This window comes from Myxocyprinus asiaticus, chromosome 23 (genome assembly GCF_019703515.2).
Source record: "Myxocyprinus asiaticus isolate MX2 ecotype Aquarium Trade chromosome 23, UBuf_Myxa_2, whole genome shotgun sequence".
NCBI classification, from domain to species: Eukaryota; Metazoa; Chordata; class Actinopteri; order Cypriniformes; family Catostomidae; genus Myxocyprinus; species Myxocyprinus asiaticus.
This window is the reverse complement of record NC_059366.1, coordinates 2,089,754-2,117,017: the sequence shown is the minus strand read 5'-3', so window position 1 is coordinate 2,117,017 and position 27,264 is coordinate 2,089,754. Positions and strand designations below refer to the sequence as shown.

Here is a 27,264-nt window from a genome sequence, read left to right as displayed (position 1 = left end):
GAATGTAAACTTCTGACCCACTGGAATTATGATATAGTCAATTAAAAGTGAAACAATCTGTCTGTAAAGAATTGTTGGAAAAATTATTTGTGTCATGCACAAAGTAGATATACTGTAGATAAACTATAGTTTGCTAATTTGAAATCTGGTGAATGGTTAAAAAATGAGTTAAAATGACTTCAACCTAAGTGTATGTAAACTTCTGACTTCAACAATAAATATATATACATAAAAATTGAAATAATATTTCAAAGTATTAATTCTGATGATTGGTACATAAAATCTCCTAAGCAATCTTTTGAAATAATTCAAAAATAACTTGTTCAGTAATCACAAACAACTGAAAGTTATGGAAATTCATTGGTCAAAAGGTGTGGAAACCCTGTTTATACTAGCATGTCCCTTTCAGTCTTTTCTGTTTTATAAGCTATCAAAAACTGACTTTCTCATTTTGTAGCCGTCCTTCGACATGATGTATGAGCATGTGAAGATGTTGTTCTCCAGTGAGCTTCTGACACAGATGGAGAAATGTGCTCTGATGGAAGCCCTGATTCTTACCAGCAATCACTTTAAAGACTATAACAAGCAGAAAGCCTTCCTGGAGGAGCTCATGGCACCTGTTACTGCACAATGGCTTTCAGAGGAGATGAGAAGGTATGAACTGAGGCAGCCATATACTGAGTTTTTTCTTTGCATGTGGGTATTTTTTTTATAAACGTAAGGATGCCATTTATTAATTCCTAGAGGGAAATTGCGTGCAAGCATATGTCATGGGGAAAAAGCGTGGGCGGGGGTGAAAAGGATAGTTTAAACAGGTAGTTAAAAGGATAATAAAAAGGTAGTTAAAAACGAAAATTCTGTCATGATTACTCAACCATATGCTGTTCCAAGCTCATATGCATTTCTCTTTCCTGTGGAAAATGGAGGTGTTAGGCAGAATGTCAGTCCCAGTCACCATTCACTTTTATTCGTCTTATTCATACAATCGAAGTGAATGGTGACTGACCAGTGAGAGAGTTGTTTAGTGGAAAAGCGCTTTGCACACCGCAGTCCTTTTACTGAATAAGAAGCTGGTGATTAAGAAGCTGAATTCAGCCTTGTCTTTTACAGCATGTTGTGTTATTTGGCTGCACTTTTCCACGGACTATTTTCACAACATTCTTCGTTTTACAGGGTGGCTACAGACCAGTAACTCTTCTGCCCTGCTGAATGCCTGTTAGAATGTAAAAGTGTTGCAAAACTCGGAGCTAGATTTGAATTTGAGAACTTGTACAATAAGTTGTTACAGTCCCCATTCTGAAGCTGCAAAAAATAACGGAGAGGACCAGTAGAATCAGTAGAAAAATTGGCATATTTTATTGAACACTCATAACATGAATATGATCATGAAACAGGATAAGATGTCAAGTGTTCAAACCAGCGTGACAACTCAACAGCAGGCGGGAGTGATGGAATAAGGACAAACCCCCCTCCCACCCCCAAGGATGAGAAGGCAGGTTTATATGGAATGAAAACACGTGCGCCGGTGTTCCCAATTAGCCAATCATCTGCAAAACACTCAAAATACAAGGAATGGACCGTAGGGCCGTCACAAAGTCAATTCTTATTAGGCAAGTAAAAGTTTCCTGTGGCCAAAGACGTGATCCACGCACCCCATTTTCATTTCATTTCAGCTCGTCGTTGGGTCAATTCTCTGAGGCCATCAGACGACATTCTGCGCTTCAGCTCTGCCTCGGCACTTTTAATATTCCCTTCCAACTCCACGAGTTCTTGTGCTTTGGATTTTTTGGTTAATGTGGCATACTGTATGATCCGGCCCCTAAGAACCGCCTTAAGTGCCTCCCAAACTACGCCCACAGAGGATACTGAGGACCAGTTGGTCTCCATATAAATATTGATTTCAGCCTTTAACATTTGTTGAAGCGCCAACTATATGATTTCCTCTTTTCCATATGTGGCAACACCTCTAAACTCATCAGGGCGTGATCTTAGACTAAAAGGTTTCCAATTGAGCAGTCAACAACAGGTTTTAAATGAGGGACTTTTAATATATTAAAAAAAGAAAATGTCTATTCTGGAATAAATCTTATGGACTGATGAAAAAAATTATGTCTACCAGATGGGTTCAAAAGTCTCCAAATATCTGTAAGACCAAGATTTTTACACATCCTGTGAAGAGTGTCAGTGTTGCTCTAGGGGGCTTACACACTTTTGCTTCACTATGATCAAGGACTGAGTCTGTCAAAAATTAAAGTCTAATCCCAATATTATATCATGAGGGGTGTCAGCTGCTTGCAACATCCCTTCAAGATTTATAAAAAGCCTTGATCATCAGCGTTAGCTGCGTAAATATTAGCCAAAATAAGACTTTGCCCCTGAATTTCTGCTAAAACAATAATGACTCTTCCTAATTTATCTTTAATCTGTTTGAGGCATTTGTATTGTAGATGGTTATCAGTGTAATGACTCCCCTGCTCTTACTCGAGCCAGCACTATAAAAAAAAAAAAAAAAAAAAAAAGCCCACCCCATATCTTCCCAAATTTTTCAGCTTCCTGAGGGGAAAGATGTGTTTCTTGAAGAAACGCTATCATATTTCTTAAGAGAAATAACCTTCCTCCTCCTTATGGGGTGTTCCAACCCATTCATATTTCACTCATATTAACATTTGACATTTTGACATATTAGAAAAAATAGATTGTGTGTCAAAAACTAATTATAAAGACCACATTCCAACTGCAATCAAACCCCAAACTTCCCCCTGAACCAAACAAAGAGAAAACATTTTAAATGTGCGCATTAAAAAGATAATCTATAAAACAAACTCCAGCCAGTAGGCGGAATAAACGCAAAGAACGTGTAGATTCATCCACATAACTGTCCCCAAGGTGTGTTCCTCTACAAAACAAACTCCAGCTTCTAGGCGGAACCAGCACAAAAAAATAAAAATAAATAAAATTGCTCAGTTTCCTCGGACAGTCAAACAAATGTTCAGTGAGCATCAAAATTATTATTAATAATTAAAAAGAATGTTTGTCCCTTTATTTCATGACATTGGTGTTATCAATGTTAAAGTCTTTTTAATATTTGTTTTTTTTTAAATACAAAAATTTTTGGAAAATAATTAAGGTCAAAGTTCTGAGGCTGCTTAAATATACATATAGTGATTTTTCCCAGTATGTTGTTATTGTGTATAATATTATTAATTCACATTTTAACTAATATTTTCACACAAAATTATTTGGTGTTGTACCCCATTGAACCCTCAAAATGTGGTGGTGTAACCTATTTAACCCTCATTAGTGTTAACTTAGTGTTAGCTTGCTTTGTTCCATGAAACAAAATTAAATAATAAAAGAAAGAACAAGTTGTCCTTTATTAATACAAATTAATTTCAACATTAATGTTTACCCTCAGCGTTTATAGGTAAAAACTGAACTGAATGGAAAATTGTAGTATTTTGTAAATTGGAAAATCAGCATTTTTTGAGTGACCCATTTTCAATTTCGGTCAGTTCCTCATATAAATCTGTTGTGTAACTTTAGAAAACATGGAACACTGCACATGAGTCATATAAGACTACTGTTTACAGACCCAGTTATTCAATTTTGTTGTAAAGCAAAGTGCGTTTTAAGGGCGCACACTACAATTGCACCTCAGTTTCGTCATGAATGAACCAAGAATATGTAGTTATAGATGCACATGGAGATATGTTGTACTTGTAATAAGTGGTGTTTTATAATAATAAATTAACTGAATAAATCATGTTTTTAATTAAAATTAACAAAGAATTTGTTTTAATGACATCTCGAGCATAGTCCTTGAAAACAAATAAAAATGTGCATAAAGTCCTTGAATTTAACTTTGAAGCATCTGTACGAACCCTGATTTAACCACTGGAGTCGTATGGATTAATTTTATACTGCTTTTATGTGCTTTTTGCAGCTTCAAAATTTTGGTACCCAATTCACTTTTTAACAAATTTAGTTTAGGCAGGATCTATTCTGTCAGTTCGTATTATTTGGCATCCACTGGATCACTTCTGTCAATTCGGATTATTTTGGTCTTGGACTCCGATAATTGCCCCTTGCGGATATATTTAATATTTGTTATTATTTAGAAATGTATGATTCCGTTTTTAAAATGTTTTATATGCATTTTGGGATTTTAGAAATGTTTGAAGTATTTTTTCACACAGCACCCCAGATCTCACCAGACGGCACCCCGGTTGGGAAACGCTCTCAGATTGCACTGTGTTAGGTCCTGATTGTCTAGGGTTCTCTTGGACGCAACAAATAAACTAAACTTGAAAACCAGACAGAAAAAAGAAAAAATCTCTTCAGGAGGAAGCAAGGCCAAAACCACAAACAAAAAAAGTTAACTAACTAAACCCAACCCCAAAAGTTTTTAATTAACCTGTGAAAAAAGAATAAAAGAAACAATTTATTTCCTTTCTCTCTCTAACCAAAAACAGAGTAAAATGTTGGTAACAACAGAAATGGCACCCTACAACTTCCCAAAATAAAGATATGAAAATTTACAAAATGTTCAAATGAAAGTTAAAAAAGACTCAATGACAACAAACTGTATATCTACAGGCTTTTTTACTTAAAACAACTTTTCACAAATCTGATTCACAACTACAACAACAAAAACAACAATTGATTTTTACTTTGGACTTTACAACAACTCTGTGACACTTTCCCACTCAACAACAGCCCTTGCACTATTGCCCAAACAAACAACTCCCTTGCAGCTTCTTTGTTCGCCCTTTTATCTTCCTCCAAATCCAGGTTTCTGTGTCTTCAACCAATCACAGAAGACAGGTGATTATTAGGGGGTGGAGCTCCTGAACTAGGAAAGGAGAATCAATTACGGAGGCACATAGAGAGAGAGAGAAAGAGAAACCATCACAACAAACAATCTACCTCTACAGACGTGACAACTGCAAAGCTCCATAGCCCCACTCTCCCTGCTAGACAGGTTCTGACCTATTGGCTGCATGTGCTACCGATGGCACAGATACATCCAATCTGTTAAACTGCACAAACCCTGGGATAGTAAGACCTTGGATACTTCATTATCCACTGCCTGCACCTTGGACTTAGGATGGACTCCGCCAAAAGGAACAGCCAAGCTTCCAGCTGGACTACGAGGCATGCCTTGCTGACCTATGCCAGCATCATCTTGATCATGGGATGGACTACACTGTCTTATCATAGAATACATAGATGATAAATTAAAACCAACTAAAGCCTTATTCGATCAAAGAAATGGACTCTGCCTCTACTTGCACTTCTGCAAACAATTTTTGATGGAATTCGTAGACAGCTAATCATTAATCTCATAGTTCGTACAAAATCCTTTTAGTTTAAAAATTGGCCACCAACACCTACTCAGTTTACTTGAAACAAGACTTGTATTACACATAGATAGCTAATATTGTCGTTGTATTCATGCTGCTTATCCAGAGGGTAACTGGCCCCCCAGGTGAGCCTAAGAGGTGAGAGGACATCTTTACACACATGGGATGAGTTCCAAAAGACGCCACAAGGCTCGTCGCAACGTTAGTCTGTTGGTGTGCTATCGGGGTTTAGCCTGTTTTAAGGGAAAGGCACACCTTGACACATAAAGCCTTGAGAACTCAATGATAACACTACTCTAAATAATGTAAAACCCAGTAGTCACATGCAATGATGACTTCCAATGTTGGACCGTCTAAAAGGACATTTTAGTGGAATCAGCAGAAATAGTCTGGATGTGCTGAGGGAGCTTGATGTGGTTCCTCATGGTGAAAAAGCAAATGACTTTGCCCTCCAGTGAAATAGATGGGAGACCTGTCTGTCAGGGATAGACATAGTGTCTTTGGAGCTTTTGTAGTTGTCACACCCAAAGCGATTCCCATATTGAAACAGATCGAAGTTAGAAAAAGAACAATAACAAGTACTCTTTGAATAGTAACCAACCACTCACATTATTAGACTGCACTGACAGTGTAGTATCTGGATAGTGGCCACAGACTTTTTTTTTTAATGGTACCGTTCAGTGGTCAAGTGTCTGCTGTATGAATATTTGAGGGCTGTTAGTGATATGTTGACCTTAATTTATTTTATTCTGTGCAGTGTGTTATGGGATCCTGCCACTTTCTTGACTTTTGTTGGTGCTGATCAGGTCATCAGTGATCCAAGCGCAGAGGACCAGATGGGTATCGACAGGTCACAGGTAGGTATTTCCCAAGTGCATGCATGCAGTCTAATGTATAGATTGGCCCATGTTTCTTATTTATTAGCTTTTTTTTTTCTTTTTTTTTTCTTTTCTTTTTTTTGCAGATTAGCTTTTGTGTACACACCATACTCGCGGTGGTTAAGCGTGCTCGCTGGCCTGCTGATCCTGAGGATGCAAAAGCAGGCGGCTTTGTTATAAGTTACACCTCTAATGGGATCCCAATCCTCAGAAACCCCTGTGCTGAGTCCCTGCAGGCCCTGCTGCCCAATCTCCTAGCCCTCATTAGGTGCACATCTAGAAATTTTAGTTTGCACAATAAAAAACGTTTAGGTATTGAAGAGTATGTGGTGAAAATAGTCATTGCCTGCTACCATATGCTATGTTTCAACTATTGTAGACTTTATGAATTTGGACATTGTAACAAATGTTTGGAAAATATTTGCTTTTACCACTGTTCATCCTTTTAGGACCCACAACAGCTTGTTCTTGCCAGAGAACCTTGCTCGGCTCAGTGAAACCTTCACTAGAGTATATGATATCATGGATGTGGACAAAAACTTTGTTTTAGGTAGGTTGCTTGGAACGTCTACAGGTTGTCTGATAATCAGAAAGACCATCCCAAAAAGAGTCACATACTCCATAATTTGGGTGTTGCTGTCACTGGGTATCCAATATATGGATTTTTTCACCTACAGGTATTCCTCAGCCAGTTTTAGATGCCTATGACTCTCCAGTGTACAGAACCATTGCTGAACGCATGCAAGGCTTCTTCTGCACACTCTACGATAACTGGTTAGAGCGACCAAGTGTGATGCTTGTGCTTTGTACTCTTCTCCAGCTGTGTAAACTAATTTTCCTGATCCTGTTCGCTCCTATTTTCTCTTAGTTCAACTGTCCCACTCTATTTTTATTATAATTTTTTATTTTATTTTTATTTTTTAGTTATCATGTCCTTGGAAATGCAGGTCCCTGCTTGCAGCAAGACTTTTATGCAATGGAGGGCTTGGCAGAACAGATTGTTTCCTCCGCCTTCATCCATCTGGACTGTGTTCCAGACCACAGGCTCCGCCCCCTAGTCCATATCCTTTTTATAATGTTGTAATTTAATTTATTAAATTATAACAATTGATAACATCAGTAATCTTGTGCTCACCTTGGACTTTAAGTGACCACAATAATGTCATTAGATCTGGATAACTGTAGTAACTGTTCCATAAATGTTACGCTTTGTGGTAGAATTTGTTTTTGTTGTTTGCCTTATTGAATTGTCTCGCACGTGTTTTCATGAAGCAGCTGGTTATATCCTGTCCTCACGAGTACTATGACAGCCTCCTCTGTCCACTGCTGGGCCCTTTGTTTTCATATCTGCTGCAGGTACACTTAATCAATATCACACCTTAAAGCAGGAGTGTCAAACTCATTTTGGGTCACTTAGATTTTTTTACCAGCTCCTTTGGTTATTCATAAAGGTATATAAAACACCACTTCTGAAGCTGTAGTGAATTATGATGACACACATGGCAATTTATTAGTGATTTGCTCTGTATGGTTATGTATTCAGCCACAAATGTTTGGAATTAAGCAGTGTTGCATTCACAACGTGTAAACACGAACTGCTCCGGGAAAATCAAACGAACTAAACTGAGCACCTCCTGAAATGATCTGAGATCATATGCAGCATTCTCATAGACGACACTATTCTTGCAGTTGCAAACTATTTTCAGAGTGCTTCAGAATACACAGCGAATCAGACACGCACATCAACTGCTTTTCTTTCATCTGTTCTTAAAAATATAATCTTGTGCGTTCCTTCAAACGTGCGTCTTTGTGTCTGACAGCATTTCTTTCTCACATGTCACTCCAAGTCTTTTTATAAGTCGCCCGCCACAGAAATAACCCACCACTGCACATAAAATATCCACATTTGGCAGGTTGGTGGGTGCTAATTTTAAACTCTGAACGAAAGGAAAAACACGGAATTAACTAATTTCATTAACCAGATGTTACATCACAAATACACACACAATTAGTTGAAGGGAATCAAGCAATAATATTTACATGAAAAAGAGAGAACCGCTCGCTCATTGGGTGGAGCTTTAGCCTCAATAAACCATCTAAAACCGAACATAAACGCCAAGAAACTGATACCTGCTTAAAAATAAAAATAGTTCAATGGGATGGAAACAAAGCAACAGTTAATACATCTAATATTTATTCTTGGACCTGTCCATGTTGTCATTATTTCTGTTAGAGAAACTTCACTCTGGGAACGTGTGGCCATGGAACTTGTCACCCTCAGACATGTGGGTTTCCCCTGAGCTGAATGTCCCACGTAATTAAAAAAATTTCCACTGATCATGCAAGCAATAACATTTAAATGTTTATCTGTTTTGCTGTTGCTAAATAAAAAAATTAAAAAAATAGTATGAATACATCTTACCCAAGTTACAGGCTAAATCATCGTGAATGTTTTCAAACATTATTTATTTGACTTTAATTGTTTTTTCTGTAAATCACCCCATATGTTTGACACCCCTGCCTTAAAGGTATAATTCACCCAAAAATGAAAATTCTCTCATGGTTTACTTACCCTCCTGGCATCTCAGATGTGTACAAGTTAATTTCTTCTACAGAAAAAGAATTAAGATTTTTAGAAGAATATGTCAGCTCTGTTGGTCCATACAATGCAAGTAAATGGGTGCCAAAATTTTGAAGCTCCAAAATTCACATAAAGTGAGCATAAAAGTAATCCATATGACTCCAGTGATTAAATCCATGTGTTCAGACACAATATGATAGGTATGGGTGAGAGAGAGATAAATGTTTGTCATTTTTATCATAAATTTTCCTCTCTGCCCAGTAGGGGGCGATATGCACAAATGATCTGAATCACCAAAAACAGAAAAAGGATAATATGAAATTAAAAGTGAAGTGGAGATTGATAAGGATTTAACCACCAGAGTAGTCTGGAGAACTTCTATGTTGCCCATTTGATTTTGGATTTTGGAGCTTCAAAATTTTTCACCCATTCTCTTTTATTGTATGGACCTACAGAGCTGATAAATTCTTCTACAAATCTTTGTGTTCAGCAGAAGAAAGTAAGTCACACATCTGGGATAGCATGAGGGTGAGTAAATGATGAGACAACTTTCATTTTTGGGTGAACTATCCCTTTAAGGCCTTTTAACAGAAAACATGACATGAATCGCTGACCAATGGTCATTCTCAGTAATGCCGTGTATCACTCATTTCATACTTTTTGAAGTTTGATCATTCAATTTTGCCATACAATGACTGCAGATGACTTTAGTTTTGTAAAAAGACTGATCTTGGTTTGATTTATTCCACTGATTCTTGAGGCATGGGACTAAACAGAGTTATTTCTTATTCTTTAAATTACGTACAGCCATTTTTGTAAAAACCTTCCAACCCCTCAAAAAAACTTCTGTTATTGCTTTGTATAACAATACTTTAATGACACACAAAGAACATTTTATTGAATGCACATTAAGAATGTTTCATGGAGTTGTCGTTGTTAACTTTTGATATGAAAAAACAAATATTGCCTCCAGTATTTATTTGTCTAATGTTGTGATCTCCCATTTGTTTCTTCAATGAAAACAGAGACTGATCTTTCGTTGGCAGATCATCAACCAACGGACCAGTGTGTGGTAAGATATTTCAGTGTTAGATAATGAATTTACTTTTACCACATTATACTTCAGGGGCATTGGGTGACCACATTTATATATCTATAAAATGGATAGTTCCAGTCCTGAATTGGACTGTATTAATCAATTCTGCATTCCAGCCAAAATACAGTAAAGTAAATGTTGATGCAAAACACTGGTTACTATATATGTCTGCAGTTCTCGTAGAGGCCAAATATTAACCTTATTTTGCATGTCTGGGACAATATATTCTATTGAAAGGATGTCACTTCATAGATAGAGGCTATATGTCATATAGAACATACACAAGCACACTTTTTTTATTTTTTTTTATTTTTATTTCTTTTTTAGCTAGGGCTAAACATTTTATTTTTTAGGTGTAAGCTCTGGTGCTAGTGGGCTAAAAGATTTATTAGCACAAATTTAAAAACACACAAAAGTATGTTCAAATTTTATTTATTATTTGTATTTACTGATGTATGGCATGCAACAGTGGAAAATTCATCCATTCAAATAATCACTTAATTTAAATCTCCATGAAATTTCCTTATCTTAATTGTTTAGTGTTTTACAATTTATAACTATATATATATATATATATATATATATATATATATATATATATATACATACACACACACACACGGCAAAAAGTTTGGAATAATGTACCGATTTTGCTGTTTTGGAAGGAAATTGGTACTTTAATTCACCAAAGTGGCATTCAGTTGATCACAAAGTATAGTCAGGACATTACTGGTGTAAAAAAAAAAAACGCACCATCACCATTTGAAAAAAGTAATTTTTGATCAAATCTAGACAGGCCCCATTTCCAGCAGCCATCACTCCAACACCTTATCCTTGAGTAATCATGCTAAATTGCTAATTTGGTACTAGAAATTAATTTGCCATTATATCAAACACAGCTGAAAGCTATTTAGTTTGTTAAATGAAGCTTGACATTGTTTTTGAGTTGCCACTGTATGCAATATACTGGCATGTCTTAAGGTCAATATTAGGTCAAAAATGGCAAAAAAAGAAACGGCTTTCTCTAGAAACTCAGTCAATCATTGTTTTGAGGAATGAAGGCTATAAAATGCTTAAAACTGTCAAAGAACTGAAGATTTCCTACAAAGTTGTACACTACAATCTTCGAAGACAAAGGACAGCTGGCTCTAAAAAGGACAGAAAAAGATGTGGAAGGCCCAGTGTGCTTTGCTGCAGGAGGGATTGGTGCACTTCACAAATTAGATGGCATCATGAGGAAGGAAAATTATGTGGATATATTGAAGCAACGTTTTTGCAAAGTTGTGGCAAAAAAAAAAAAAAGTCAAGGTATTGGAGTGGCCATCACAATGCCCTGACCTCAGTCTGATAGAAAACGTGTGGGCAGAACTGAAAAAGCATGTGCGAGCAAGGAGGCCTACAAACCTGACTCAGTTACGACAGTTCTATCTGGAGGAATGGGCCACAATTCCAGCAACTTATTGTGAGAAGCTTGTGGAAGGTTACCCAAAATGTTTGACCGAAGTTAAACAATTTAAAGGCAATGCTACCAAATACTAATAAAGTGTATGTAAACTTCTGACCCACTGGGAATGTGTTAAAAGAAATAAAAGCTGAAATAAATCATTCTCTCTACTATTATTCTGACATTTCACATTCTTAAAATAAAGTAGTGATCCTAACTGAACAAAGACAGGGAATGTTTTATACGATTAAATGTCAGGAATTGTGAAAAAATGAGTTTAAATGTATTTGGCTAAGATGTATGTAAACTTCTGACTTCAACTGTATACATTCATACATACTGAGATTATATTCTACTCACCACAATTGTACAGAGCGGTTATCTGAGTTACCGTAGACTTTCAGTTCGAACCAGTCTGGCCATTCTCTGTTGACCTCTCTCATCAAAGCATTTCCCTCCACAGAACTGCCCCTCACTGTATGTTTTTTGTTTTTGGCACCATTCTGAGTAAATTCTAGAGACTGTTGTGTGTGAAAATCCCAGGAGATCAGCAGTTACAGAAATACTCAAACCAGCCCATCTGGCACCAACAATCATGCTACAGTCCAAATAATTTTTTCCCCATTCTGATGGTTGATGTGAACATTAACTGAAGCTCCTGACCCGTATCTGAATGATTTTTATGCACTGCACTGCTGCCACATGATTGGCTGATTAGATAATCGCATGGATGATTGTTGGTGCCAGACAGGCTGGTTTGATTATTTCTGTATCTGCTGATTTCCACACACAACAGTCTCTAGTCTGGTGCCAAAAACATCCATTCTGTGGACGTAATGCCTTGTTGATGAGAGAGGTCAACCGAGAATGGCCAGACTGGTTCGAACTGACAAAATCTACAGTAACTCAGATAACTGCTCTGTACAGTTGTGGTGAGAAGAATGCTATTCTAAGATGCGGGTTGGCACTGTTTTGGCGGCACAAGGGGGACCTATACAGGTGGTTTTAATGTTGTGACTGATCTGTTTATATATATATGTGTGTGTGTGTATGTATGTATATGTGTGTGTGTGTGTGTGTATGTGTGTGTATATATATACAGTACATACACACACACAATGGTGGCCAAAAGTTTGGAATAATGTACAGATTTTGCTCTTATGGAAAGAAATGTGTACTTTTATTCACCAAAGTGGCATTCAACTGATCACAATGTATAGTCAGGACATTAATAACAAGAAAAATTACTATTGCAATTTGAAAAAAATGTTTAGAACTTCTTAAACTACTTCAAAGAGTTCTCATCAAAAAATCCTCCACGTGCAGCAATGACAGCTTTGCAGATCCTTGGCATTCTAGCTTTCAGTTTGTCCAGATACTCGGGTGACATTTCACCCCACACTTCCTGTAGCACTTGCCATAGATGTGGCTGTCTTGTCGGACACTTCTCACGCACCTTACAGTTTAGCTGATCCCTCAAAAGCTCAATGAGGTTAAGATCCATAACACTCTTTTCCAATTATCTGTTGTCCAATGTCTGTGTTTCTTTGCCCACGCTAACCTTTTCTTTTTGTTTTTCTGTTTCAAAAGTGGCTTTTTCTTTGTAATTCTTCCCATAAGGCCTGCACCCCTGAGTTTTCTCTTTACTGTTGTACATGAAACTGGTGTTGAGTGGGTATAATTCGTTGAAGCTGTCAGCTGAGGACATGTGAGGTGTCTATTTCTCAAACTAGAGACTCTGATGTACTTATCCTCTTGTTTAGTTGTAGATCTGGCCTTCCACATCTCTTTCTGTCCTTTTTGGAGCCAGTTGTCCTTTGTCTTTTGAAGACTGTAGTGTACACCTTTGTATGAAATATTCAGTTTTTTGGCAATTTCAAGCATTGTATAGCCTTCATTCCTCAAAACAATGATTTATTGATGAGTTACTAGAGAAAATGGTTTCTTTTTTTCATTTAATATTGACTTTAAGACATGCCAGTCTATTGCATAATGTGGGAACTCAAAAACAAACACAAAGACAATGTTAAGCTTCATTTAACAAATCAAATAGCTTTCAGCTGTGTTCGATATAATGGCAAATGATTTTCTAGTACCAAATTAGCAATTTAGCATGATTACTCAAGGATAAGGTGTTGGAGTGATGGCTGCTGGAAATGAGGCCTGTCTAGATTCGATCAAAATTGACTTTCATATAGTGATGGTGGTGTTTTTTACATCAGTAATGTCCTGACTATACTTTGTGATGAGTTGAATGCAACTTCAGTGAATTAAAGTACCAATTTCCTTCCGAAACAGCAAGATCTGTACATTATTCCAAACTTTTGGCTGCCTGTGTGTGTGTGTGTGTGTATATATTAAATAGTTCTATGTGTTGATATATAATACAAAAATTATACTTTGTGTATACTGTGTGTGTGTAAATAGTGGTCATGGTGAAGACGAGGCATATGAGGAAAACCAGGTGACTCGGGAAATGGTGGAAGAGCAGCTGGTACGTTTGGTGACACGAGAGGTCATGGACCTTCTAAGTAAGTTTACCTTTTTATGCAAGTGTGTTAGCCAAGCATTTCAAGCATGCTTCAAACAAAAAAAAACAAACAGTAAAACTTTGTAACCGTGTCTTACCAGGTGTGACCTGCATTTCAAGAAAGTTTCCAGACCCATCTAGGAACAAAGAGGAACCCGATGGTGAGTTCATGATCAAATTCACCTCTGTGTCCAATTATTAGCCCTTTGTTATTGAATAAAAATTAATTCATGTAGTTATTTGTTTTTTGGCCTTTAGATGTTGTAGGTCTAGCTCTTCTTGGTTACGAGACTTATGAGTCTTTGTGGACTTACTTTGTGTACATATATACAGACTTCTTATAAATTTCTGTTATTGATCCTAACCCTTTGATACTTAAGGCAATATTTACAGTAGGTAGTCTATCCAAATTAACAGAATTCCGCCACGGCAACACTAAATTCTCACACGTGAGACTCGTTCGCGAAATTACCATGTGGTGCAAAGGGACACATTTTGCACCTTAGTTTAGGGTACGTTTACATGACAACGATGTACTAAAAATGGAAAATGTTTTCCTTCGTTATTGAAAAGTTCCGTGTACAGACGACACCGTTGTCAAAACGATCCTCGTTCACACAGATCCACAAAAACAACTAAAAACCCTGTATTATGCATGCCAGGCCAGTAGTTGGTGATATCACTTTGTAAAGAAACACTACGCGCCTGCGCACATAACATTCTTCCACAGAACGTTGAATACAAACAATGAAGATGGCAATCGCTGGTCGTAATAGTGATGCAGTAAATCTACACTCAATAAACTCAATCTTGAGCAGCACAAACACAGTCCTGTAGTCCGCCATTGTAGTTTTTTTCCGATTAACATTTTTTTTTATTGATTCAACCATTAAATATATACATAGCAGAACACACATATACAGAATCAATATACAACCCCCACTACACCTCACCCGACCCCCAACAACACCCCAGTGGTCACACAACCATAGACACACAACAAAAATAAATAAATTAAAAAAAATAAATAAATAAAACAATCACACACACAAAACCCCTACACCTCTCTCTCCACTGTCCCTCCCCGAGAGCCCTCCAAAAAAGACAGATATCTGCCCCACTTCTTAGCAAACATGTCCAGACTCCCCGGTCTTCTGCATACCCCCTCCTCGAGCTGCCACTCTGGCCATCTCTGAACACCACTCCCGAAAAGGTGGCGCTCCAGCTGACTTCCAACTCCTCAAAGTGATCTGTCTGGCAATCATAACACTAGATAGGACCCAGTTTTTCATGTGCTTATTCTCCAAATTAATGACTGCCCCATCTCCCAAGATACAGAGTCTGGGGCAAAATAAAATTTGAGAGGCCAAAACCTCGCACATAAAACTCTGAATCCTCACCCAAAATTCTTGCATCTTAACACATCCCCAAAAGACATGGGTTGTGTCTCCATCTTCTGATTGACATCACCAGCAGGTGGGTGTGTCTTTAAGACCAAGCCTATGCAATCTAGAGGGGGTCCAATAGACTCTATGTAAAATCTTAAATTGCATGAGGCGAACCCTTGCATCTCTGGATGCAGATTTGACATTTTTTTTCTAATCCCAGCCCACTGTCCCTCCTCCAATACCAAATTTAGATCTTTCTCCCATAATCTCTTAAGAGAAGTTGAAGTTGCGTCTCCCATACTCTGAATTAGTAGGGAGTAATACACCGATGCCTCATGACCTTTTCCAAAAGCAGCAATCACCTCTCCCAGAGTGTCTGCTGCTTTAGGAGGGTGTAAACCACTCCCAAAAACAGTACAGAGCAGGTGGCGCAGCTGTAAATACTTATAGAACTGAGATCTAGGAATCCCAAAAAGTTGAACCAAATTTTGAAAGGATCTCAACACTCCATTCTCATACAGGTCACCGAGTGTAGTAACCCCCCTCCCAATCCACTCTGACCATCAAAAAGGGGATTTGTTGATGCATAGTTTGGGGTTCAGCCATATGCTCGAGGCAACATTTAAAAAAATGTCAGAATTAAACAGTCTGGACACTTTAGTCCATACCGAGTTCAAGTGCGAAATAACGGGATGTACTTTAGCTTCTCCGATTAATTTGATAGAAAGGCTCTGCAGTGGCGAGTAGGGGCAAGAACTTCCTGTTCTATACAGAACCAGGGAGGGGTTCTCTCAGGTGGAAGCGACCAATGAGCCAAATGTCTGAGACCAAATGCATAATAATAAAATAAAATTTTGGGTAGGCCTAGCCCACCTTTGTCAATCGGCCTATGTAACTTATTGAAATGTAATTTGGGATGCTTACCATTCCAAAAGAAAGACTTTGCTATGCTATCAAATTGCTTGAAATAAGAGAGGGGGACATCTGCAGGGAGAGACTGCAGCAAGTAATTGAATTTTGGAATACAATTAATTTTAATAACATTAACCTTCCCAATCATAGATAAATGTAATGAAGCCCACCTGCCCACATCACTCGAAAACCGTTTTATTAAGGGGTCAAAATTAACTAAATCACACAAATTTGCTGTGAATACAATACCCAAATACTTAATGCCCTGTTTGGGCCACTGGAAAGCACCCGGCTGGAAAGCCGTTTCTGGGCAGTGCGCTGTCAGAGCCAAAGCTTCGGATTTAGACCAATTGACTCTATATCCTGAAAACTTAGAAAAGGAATTAATAATTCTGTGGAGGCAAGGCACAGATCTACTGGGGTCAGAGACAAATAATAGAATATCATCTGCGTAAAGCAAGAGTTTATGCGCCATACCTCCCGCCACCACCCCTGGAAAATCATCTTCCTTTCTTATCGTGGTTGCTAATGGTTCCAGGGCAAGACAGAACAATAATAGGGAAAGAGGGCAACCCTGCCGGGTGCCCCTTTCCAGAGTAAAATAATCTGAAATTAATCCATTTGTTTGTACCGCCGCTACTGGGTGTCTATAAAGTAACTTAATCTATCCAATAAACGTACACCTGAACCCGTATATTTCCAAAATCTTCAAAAAGATAATCCCATTCTTCCATATCAAACGCCTTTTCGGCGTCAAGTGAGATGGCAGCGACCGGAGATTGTTCATTCGCTACTGACCACATAATATTGATTAGACGCCTAATGTTATCAGAAGAGCTACGGCCCCAAATAAACCCCACCTGACCTATATGTATAAGTGATGTCATAACTTAATCGATTAGCCAAAATTTTTGACAAACTTTTTACATCTAACTGGATCAGGGAAATTGGACGGTAACTTTTACACTCGCTTGGATCTTTGTCCTTTTTAAGAATCAGACTGATCCGGGCTTGTGTCATGGTTGGAGGAAGCTTTCCATTCTTTAATGATTCAGAATAAACTTTTAACAAAAGTGGAGCCAGTTCTGTAGCATAAGATCTAAAACATTTAGCAGCAAAACCATCTGGCCCTGGAGCTTTGCCTGTAGGTAAGGCCTTAATTACCTCGTCAAGTTCCTCCAAGGTTATCTCAGAATCAAGACAATTTCTTTGCTCAGTCGTCAGTTTAGGAAGTTTTAATGGTGCCACAATGTTTCTAATATCTTCATCAGTAGACGAAGACGTAGAACTATAAAGATCAATATAGAATTCTTTAAAAGCATTATTAATATCATTGGCCGAGGTCAATATTTCACCACCAGCAGATTTCACTGAGGGAATAGTAGAAAAAGACTCTCTCTGCTTTATATATCTAGCCAAAAGCTTCCCTGCTTTGTCTTCTGACTCAAAGTATGACTGTCTTGCCCTGAATAACCAAAACTCCACTTTCCGTGACAAAATGGCATTATATCTGTATTTCAATCTAGTCAATTCTGAGGCCATCAGATGACATTCTGCGCTTCAGCTCTGCCTCTGCACTTTTAATATTCTCTTCCAACTCCACAAGTTCTCGTGCTTTGGATTTTTTGGTGAATGAGGCATACTGTATGATCCGACCCCCAAGAACTGCCTTAAGTGCCTCCCAAGCCATGCCCACAGAGGATACTGAGGACCAGTTGGTCTCCATATAAATATTGATTTCGGTCTTTAACATTTGTTGGAAATCAGGATTTTGCAAAAGGGATACATTAAAGCGCCAACTATATGATTTTCTCCGTATGTGGCAACATCTCCAAACTCACCAGGGCGTGATCTGATACTAAGATGTTTTCAATTGAGCAATCCGCAACAGTTGGCAATTGGCGTTAATCCCTTAAAACTCAAACAGTCCATGTACGCCTACGAGAGCCACCGTGACAACTTTGCCATCGGATTGCTCAAGTCTGGTGCTTCTATACAAATTTTGTAAGGCAAAATTACATAACAGAAAATACTTTGTAAAACAGACCCCAGCCAACTGGCAGAATAACAGAAAAAACATGTAGACTCATTCACAGAACCGTCTCGAAGGTGTGTTTCTCCACAAAATAAACTCCAGCTGATATAAAACCGTTCAGTTTCCTCGGACAGACAAGCAATTGTTCAGTGAGCCGGCTGTTATGAGTTCAGCGGATGACATAATCATTCCAATGTCCCGTAAAAATACTCAACAAAACAGACTCCAGCCAGCAGGAGGAATTAGCACAAGGAACAAACAGATTTATCCACAGCTGTTCCAAAGGAGTGATATTCAACAGAACAAGCTCCAGCCGCTAGGCGGAACCAATACAAAAAGAAACAAGTTTTCAAAGTTTCTTTAAGGAAAAGAGCACGAAAAACAAAACCGGCATCTCGGTTACTCGGATGATCAAGAGCCAAACTAATGTGAGGAAGCTGGGTGAAATTTTGGGTTTTTTGCGTTGGCTCCGCCATGCGGCTGGAGCTTGTTTTGTGAATAACACTTTTCCTTAAAGAAACTTTTGCATTGATGGAAGATTACATTTGCATTGAAGTTCCCGGCCAGTTGAGAGTGGACGCTGCGGATGACCGCAAAATATTTACATGCTCACACAAAGGATGTCCTTTATAAAGCTGATGGATTATGTAAGTCATGGTATATACTTTTATGCAGCCTCCGAGTGAATTGACTCGATCATCCGGGGAACCGGGATGCCGGTTTTGTTTCTTTTTAGTGTTGGCTCCGCCTAGCGGCTGGAGCATGTTCTGTTGAATAACACTCATTTGGAACAGCTGTGGATTAATCTGTTCGTTCTTCGTGCTTATTCCTCCTGCTGGCTGTAGTTTGAGTTTTTTTTGTTTTGTTTTGTTTTTTTTTTTGTTTTTTTTACGGGACATTGAATGATTACATCATCCGCTGAACTCATAACAGCCTGCTCACTGAACATTCGTTTGTCTGTCCGAGGAATCTGAACGATTTTATATCAGCTGGAATTTGTTTTGTGGAAGATCACATCCTTGAGACAGTTCTGTGAATGAATCTACACATTTTTTTGTTCATTCTTCCTATTAACTGGGTTTATTTCACAAAGTATTTTCTGTTATGTAATTTTGTCTCACAAATTTGTGAGGCAAAATTGAGCAATCCGATGGCAAAGTTGTCGTGGGGTGTGCGTTCATGGACCTTTTGAGTTTAGAGGGATTGACGGCGGTTGGCGCTGTCGTGCGCGGGGTTAATGCGCACGTTTTTCTTTTTTCTGTTTTTGTTCCGGGGGAAGTTCGGGGGTTGATTGTTTCACTAATGGGGAATGTGGTCTTCATAATTTTGTTTTTCACACACAATTTTTTTTTTTTTTACTATATCAAAATGTCAAATCTTAATATGAGTGTACTATCTCTCTCCACATGGAATGTAAATGGGTTAGGGCACCCCATAAAAAGAAGGAAGGTTATTACTTTTCTTAAACGTAAGAAATATGATATAGTGTTTCTTCAAGAAACACATCTCTCCCCGCAGGAAGCTGAAAAATTTGGGAAGATATGGGGTGGACATATTTTCTTTAGTGTTGGCTCAAGTAAGAGCAAGGGAGTCATTATATTGATTAATAAACATTTACAATTCAAATTTCTCAAACAGATTAAAGATAAATTAGGAAGAGTAATTATTGTTTTAGCTGAAATTCAAGGGAAAAGTCTGATTTTGGCTAATATTTACGCACCTAACGTTGATGATCAGGGCTTTTTTATAGATCTTGAAGGGATGTTGCAAACCGTTGGCACCCCTCATGATATAATATTGGGAGGAGACTTTAATCTTTTGATGGACTCAGTCCTTGATCATAGTGAAGCAAAAGTGTGTAAACCTCCTAGAGCAACATTGACGCTTCACAGGATGTGTAAAAATCTTGGTCTTTCGGATATTTGGAGACTTTTGAACCCATCCGGTAGGGACTATACATTTTTTTTCATCAGTCCATAAGATTTATTCTAGAATAGATTTTTTTTTTTTATATCCAAATCCCTTATTTCATCTGTTGTTGATTGCTCAATTGGAAACATTTTAGTCTCAGAGCACGCCCTGGTGAGTTTAGAGATGTTGCTACATATAGAGAAAAATAAATCATATAGTTGGCGCCTTAATGTGTCCCTTTTACAAAATCCTGATTTCCAACAAATGTTAAAGACTGAAATCATTGTTTATATGGAGACCAACTGGTCCTCAGTATCCCTTGGGAGGCACTTAAGGCGGTTCTTAGGGGCCGGATCATACAGTATGCCTCATTCATCAAAAAATCCAAAGCACGAGAACTTGTGGAGTTGGAAGGAAATATTAAAAGTGCCGAGGCAGAGCTGAAGCGCCGAATGTCATCTGATGGCCTCAGAGAATTAACCCGATTGAAATATAGATATAATACTATTTTGTCGCGGAAAGTGGAGTTTTGGTTATTCAGGGCAAGACAGTCATACTTTGAGTCGGGGGACAAAGCAGGGAAGCTTTTGGCTAGATATATAAAGCAGAGAGAGTGTTTTTCTACCATTCCCTCAGTGAAATCTGCTGGTGGTGAAATATTTACCACAGCCATTGATATTAATAATGCCTTTAAAGAATTCTATATTGATCTTTATAGTTCCACGTCTTCATCTACTGATGAAGATATTAGAAACTTTGTGGAACCATTAGATCTTCCTAAACTGACAACTGAGCAAAAAAACTCTCTTGATTCTGAGATAATCTTGGAGGAGCTTAACGAGGTAATTAAGTCCCTACCTACTGGCAAGGCTCCGGGGCTAGATGGTTTTGCCGCAGAATTTTTTAGATCCTATGCTACAGAACTGGCCCCACTTTTGTTAGAAGTTTATACTGAATCATTAAAGAAGGGAAAACTTCCTCCAACCATGACACAAGCCCAGATCAGTCTGATTCTTAAAAAGGACAAAGATCCAAGCTATTGTAAAAGTTACCATCCAATCTCCCTGATCCAACTAGATGTAAAAATATTGTCAAAAATTTTGGCTAACCGATTAAGTAAGGTTATGACATCTCTTATACATATAGATCAGGTGGGATTTATTCGGGGCCGTAGCTGTTCTGATAACATCAGGCGTCTCATCAATATCATGTGGTCAGTGGCGAATGATCAGTCTCCGGTCGCTGCCATCTCACTTGACGCCGAAAAGGTGTTTGATATGGTAGAATGGGATTATCTTTTTAAGATTTTGGAAATGTATGGGTTCGGGAGTACATTTATTGGTTGGATCAAGTTACTTTATAAACACCCTGTAGCAGCGGTACAAACAAATGGATTAATTTCAGATTATTTTACTCTGGAAAGGGGCACTCGACAGGGTTGCCCTCTTTCCCCATTATTGTTCTGTCTTGCCCTGGAACCATTAGCAGCTGCGATAAGAAAGGAGGATGATTTTCCAGGGGTGACAGCGGGAGGTGCGGCGCATAAGCTTCTGCTTTATGCAGATGACATTTTATTATTTGTCTCTGAACCTACTAGATCTATGCCTTGCCTCCACAGAATTATTAATTCCTTTTCCAAGTTCTCAGGATACAAAGTCAATTGGTCTAAATCCGAAGCTTTGGCGTTGACAGCATACTGCCCAGAAACGGCTTTCCAGCCGGGCGCTTTCCAGTGGCCCAAACAGGGCATTAAGTATTTGGGGATTTTATTCCCAGCAAATTTGTCTGATTTAGTTAAAGTTAATTTTGACCCTTTAATAAAAAGGTTTTCGAGTGATGTCAGCAGGTGGGCTTCATTACATTTATCGACGATTGGGAAGGTTAATGTTATTAAAATGAATTGTATTCCAAAATTCAACTACCTGCTTCAGTCTCTCCCTGTAGATGTCCCCCTCTCTTATTTCAAGCAATTTGATAGCATAGCGAAGTCCTTTATTTGGAATGGTAAGCGCCCCAGGTTAAATTTCAATAAGTTACATAGTCCAATTGACAGAGGAGGGCTAGGCCTACCCAAGATTTTGTTTTATTATTATGCATTCGGTCTCAGACATTTGGCTCATTGGTCGCTTCCACCTGAGAGAGCCCCTCCCTGGTTTTGTATTGAAAAGGAAGTTCTTGCCCCTATCTCGGCACTGCATAGCCTTTCGATTAAACTAGCCGGAGAGGTTAAGTCGCATCCCGTTATTTTGCATTTGCACTCGATATGGACAAAAGTGTCGAGTGTTTAATTCTGATATTTATTTAAATGTTGCCTCGAGCATATGACAGAACCCTAAACTATGTATTAATAAGTCCCCTTTTTGTTGGTCAGATTGGATTGTGAGGGGGGTTAATGCACTTGGTGACCTATATGAGGGTGGAGTATTGAGATCTTTCGAAAATTTGGTTCAACATTTTGGCATTCCCAGATCTCAGTTTTATAAGTATTTACAGCTTCGCCACCTACTCTGCACTATATTTGGGAGTGGCACGCACCCCCCTAAAGCGGCAGGTGCTTTGGGAGAGGTGATTGCTGCTTTTGGAAAAGGCCATGAAGCATCAGTGTATTACTCCCTACTAATTCAGAGTCTGGGGGATGAAGCCTTGACTTCTCTCAAGAGAGTATGGGAAAAAGATTTGAATTTGGTATTGGAGGATGGAGTGTGGACTAAGATTCTTAATGTCAAGTCTGTATCTAGAGATGCAAGGGTTCGCCTTATGCAATTTAAGATTTTACATAGATTTTATTGGACCCCCTCTAGATTATATAGGCTTGGTCTTAAAGACACACCCACTTGCTGGCGATGCCAATCAGAAGTTGGAGACACTACCCATGTCTTTTGGGGGGGTGTTAAGATCCAGGAGTTTTGGTTGAGGGTTCAGAGGTATTTGTGCGACGTTTTGAACACTCAGGTTTTGCTTTGTCCCAGACTCTGTATTTTGGGTGATGGAGCGGTCATGCATTTAGGGGACAATCATATAAAAAACTGGGTTCTGACCAGTCTCTTGATCGGCAGGCAAGTAATTTTAAGGGGCTGGAAGTCAAGTGGAGCACCCTCTTTTTCGGAGTGGTGTGTGGAAATGGGGAGGGTAGCTGCATTTGAAGAGGCGGTAAGTAGAAGGCTGGGGTTGAGGGACTTATTTGCTAAAAAAATGGGGCAAATATTTAGTTTTTTGGGGGGAATCTCGGGGAGGGGATGTGGAGAGTGTAGTTTAATCATGTATGTTTATTATTTTATTTATTTGTGTATGTATATGTATGTGTGTGTGTGTGTGTGTGTGTGTGTATATATATATATATAATTTATTTTATGTAAGTGTATGTCTGTGTATGTATGTGTGTGTGTGTATATGTATGTATGTATGTGTGTGTGTATATATATATATATATTTTATTTTTTTGGATTGTGTGTGTTTTATGTGGGACCACAGGGGTGTTCGTTAGGGGTCAGAGTGGGATTGTATTAGTAGGGTTTAAATGTAAAATGTTGATTCATTATATATGTGTTGAGTTTTTTTCATTGTCATATGCTCATGAATCAATAAAAATGTTAATTACAAAAAGAGCCAAACTAATCTGGAGGCCGCAAAAAAAAAGAAAAATACACCATAACTTACTCAGCCCGTCAACTTTATAAAAGACGTCCTTTATGTGAGCATGTAGATATTTTGCTGTCATCCAAAGTGTCCATTCTCGATCTGGCCGGAAACTCAGTGTAAAAAAGACCTTCCGTCAATGCAGAAGTTTCTTGGAGTCATGCCACAAAACAAACTCCAGCCGCTAGGCGGAGCCAGCGCAAAAAGAAACAAAAATGGCACCCAGCTTCCTCAGATAATAGAGTTCCTGAATCACGAGTCAGTCCACTAATATAAGAAACATCAAATGGCTTACTCACTCCAATGTGTTTATGAAAGAGAGTGCCTGTTTTGGACATGTAAATACTTTGCAGCCATCCTTGGTGTTTATTCTCAGTTTGGCCGGGAACATCATTGCAAAAGTGATCTTCTGCTGGTATAAGTGTTTCTTACATTCCTTGAACCGATCGCGTTTCTCTCTTGTCGAATTCGCAAAGTCCGGGAACAAGAAAATATTATGGTTCTTCCAAGAAAGCTTTCCTTTGCTCCTCGCCTGGCGCAACACGAGATCTTTATTGGATGATCTCAGAAATTTGGCTAAAATCGATCTGGGCCTGTCTCCCTCAGCAGATCTGCGAGCAGGGACTCTGTGAGCTCGCTCAATTTCCAGCTTGTGGCCTGTTATGTCGAGCAGACTCGGGAAGAGCTCATCCAGGAATTTCACCATATCTCTGTCCTCTTCATGCTCAGGAATTCCAACAATTCATATGTTATTCCTTTGGCTCATATTTTCAAAATATTCCAGTTTTTCCTAAATTAATTCCAAATCTGGGCGTGGGCGGATTAGCGGATAATTCCCTTTCCGATGACTCAAGATAATCGATTCAGTTTTTCAACTTCTGTCACTCTTGTAAACAACTCGGAGAATTTTGTTTCCATCGCCGTAATCGATCGACGTATTACAGCGAGATCTTCCAAGTCAGCAACAACCTTCGTCAGCATTATCGACATGTTGGACAGTTGATGCTGAATTTCATCTACCGACGTGCTTCCCAATCATGTCTCCGGTCCGCAGTCCCTTCAGAGGCCTCAGCTTGAACATGTGTCTTTTAATGTCTCCAGAGTCTGAGGATTTTGACTACTTTGCCATGTTTACCTCAGAGAGCAAGTATATAATTGGGTGTATCGAATCTCTCCAGATTATAACATGAAAATAATTAAACTAGCAAAGTTCGCAAGAGCTCGTGTCTCACACATCTGCTTCACGCATGGCCTCCCCGGAAACCCGCCATTGTAGTTTTGAATGTCTCGCGCGTTACTCGCGCGCATGCCTATAGACTGAACACGTAATACGCGTGCGCATGACATCATTGTTTTCACAAATTCACGTTTTTGTATGTTTACACGGAAACGATAACGGCATCGTTTTCAAAAACGTGCACTTTGAAACCCGTTTTCAAAAGTTTGCGTTTTCAGGCCCCAAAACGTGCTGTCATTTAAACGAACAGTCAAAACGCATAAAAAGTTTTGCGTTTTTAGTTGAAAACGTTGTCGTGTAAACGGCCCTTTAGTCTGCAGAAAGTGAGAGTTGTTATGATTACATGGCTCACCAATGTTATTAAAACTTTTTCTACACATTTTGGTGTGTAGAGTGAGGTAAACAGTACAAACTTAATGGCAGCATTACAGTGAAAGCCTAGCAAGCTCATGAATTTACTGTTGGCATATACAGTTGAAGTCAGAAGTTTACATACACTTAGGTTGAAGTAATTAAAACTCATTTTTTAACTACTCCACAGATTTCATATTAGCAAACTATAGTTTTGGCAAGTCCTTTAGGACATCTACTTTGTGCATGATACGAGTCATTTTTCCAACAATTGTTTACAGACAGATTGTTTCACTTTTAATTGACTATTTCACAATTCCTGTGGGTCAGAAGTGTACATACACTACGTTAACTGTGCCTTTTAAGCAGCTTGGAAAATTCCAGAAAATGATGTCAAGCCTTTAGTCAATTAGCCAATTAGCTTCTGATAGGAGGTGTTCTGAATTGGAGGTGTACCTGTGGATGTATTTTAAGGCCTACTTTCAAACTCAGTGCCCCTCTGCTTGAAAATCAAAAGAAATCAGCCAAGACCTCAGAAAAATAATTGTGGACCTCCACAATTCTGGTACATCCTTAGGAGCAATTTCCAAATGCATGAAGGTACCATGTTCATCTGTACAAACAATAGTATGCAAGTATAAACACCATGGGACCGCGCAGCCATCATACCGCTCAGGAAGGAGACGCATTCTGTCTGCAAAAGTTGAACGTATTTTGATGCAAAAATGCAAATCAATCCCAGAACAACAGCAAAGGACCTTGTGAAGATGCTGGAGGAAAGACCCTATGTCCACAGTAAAATGAGTCCTATATCGACATAACCTGAAAGGCTGCTCAGCAAGGAAGAATCCACTGCTCATAAACCGCCATAAAAAAAGCCAGACTATAGTTTGCAAAAACACATGGGGACAAAGATCTTACTTTTTGGAGAAATGTCCTCTGGTCTAATGAAACAAAAATTGAACTGTTTGGCCATAATAACCATTGTTATGTTTGGATGAAAAAGGGTGAGGCTTGCAAGCTGAAGAACACCATACCAACCGTAAAGCATGGGGGTGGTAGCATCATGTTGTGGGGGTGCTTTGCTGCAGGAGGGACTGGTGCACTTCACAAAATAGAAGGCATCATGAGGAAGGAAAATTATGTGGATATATTGAAGCAAAATCTCAAGACATCAGCCAGGAAGTTAAAGCTCGATCGCAAATGGGTCTTCCAAATGGACAATGACCCCAAGCATACCTCCAAAGTTGAGGTAAAATGGCTAAAGGACAACAAAGTCAAGGTATTGGAGTGGCCATCACAAAGCCCTGACCTCAGTCCAAACTGAAAAAGCGTGTGCGAGCAAGGAGGCCTACAAACCTGATTCATTTACACCAGTTCTGTCTGGAGAAATGGGCCAAAATTCCAGCAACCTATTGTGAGAAGCTTGTGGAAGGCTACCCAAAATGTTTGACCCAAGTTAAACAATTTAAAGGCAATGCTACCAAATGCTAACAAAGTGTATGTGAACTTCTGACCCACTGGGAATGTGTTGAAAGAAATAAAAGCTGAAATAAATCATTCTCTCTACTATTATTCTGACATTTCACATTCTTAAAATAAGGTAGTGATCCTAACTGACCTAAGACGGGGAATGTTTTCTATGATTAAATGTCAGGAATTGTGAAATGTGAGTTTAAATGTATTTGGCTAAGGTGTATGTAAACTTCTGACTTCAACTGTATAGTGCATTCACGTTATGTCGGAATTACTGTAATAACAGCAGCATATTTATCTCTATATTAATTCAATAATTCACATTGATATGTTGTTGCAAACTGTTTTAAGATAAAAGAAAATGGTTCAGGTAACATTGACATAAGATATAACAAGAAATATGTGTTCACCACCTTTAACCCTTAA

At 38.6% G+C, this 27,264-nt stretch overlaps 1 protein-coding gene across 2 annotated transcripts in view; it reads left to right on the top strand.

Annotated features, from left to right (window-relative positions):
- The window catches only part of LOC127413604 (exportin-5), a 120,374-nt gene that overhangs the window by 45,232 nt on the left and 47,878 nt on the right, over window positions 1-27,264 (top strand). For both annotated transcript variants that reach the window (XM_051650871.1, XM_051650872.1), the window contains 10 exons: window positions 458-654; window positions 6,121-6,220; window positions 6,328-6,509; window positions 6,691-6,791; window positions 6,919-7,015; window positions 7,166-7,302; window positions 7,500-7,597; window positions 9,848-9,894; window positions 13,790-13,893; window positions 13,994-14,053. In XM_051650871.1, coding sequence (XP_051506831.1) covers window positions 458-654; window positions 6,121-6,220; window positions 6,328-6,509; window positions 6,691-6,791; window positions 6,919-7,015; window positions 7,166-7,302; window positions 7,500-7,597; window positions 9,848-9,894; window positions 13,790-13,893; window positions 13,994-14,053 — 1,123 coding nt within the window. The remainder of the gene's footprint in view (window positions 1-457; window positions 655-6,120; window positions 6,221-6,327; window positions 6,510-6,690; window positions 6,792-6,918; window positions 7,016-7,165; window positions 7,303-7,499; window positions 7,598-9,847; window positions 9,895-13,789; window positions 13,894-13,993; window positions 14,054-27,264) is intronic.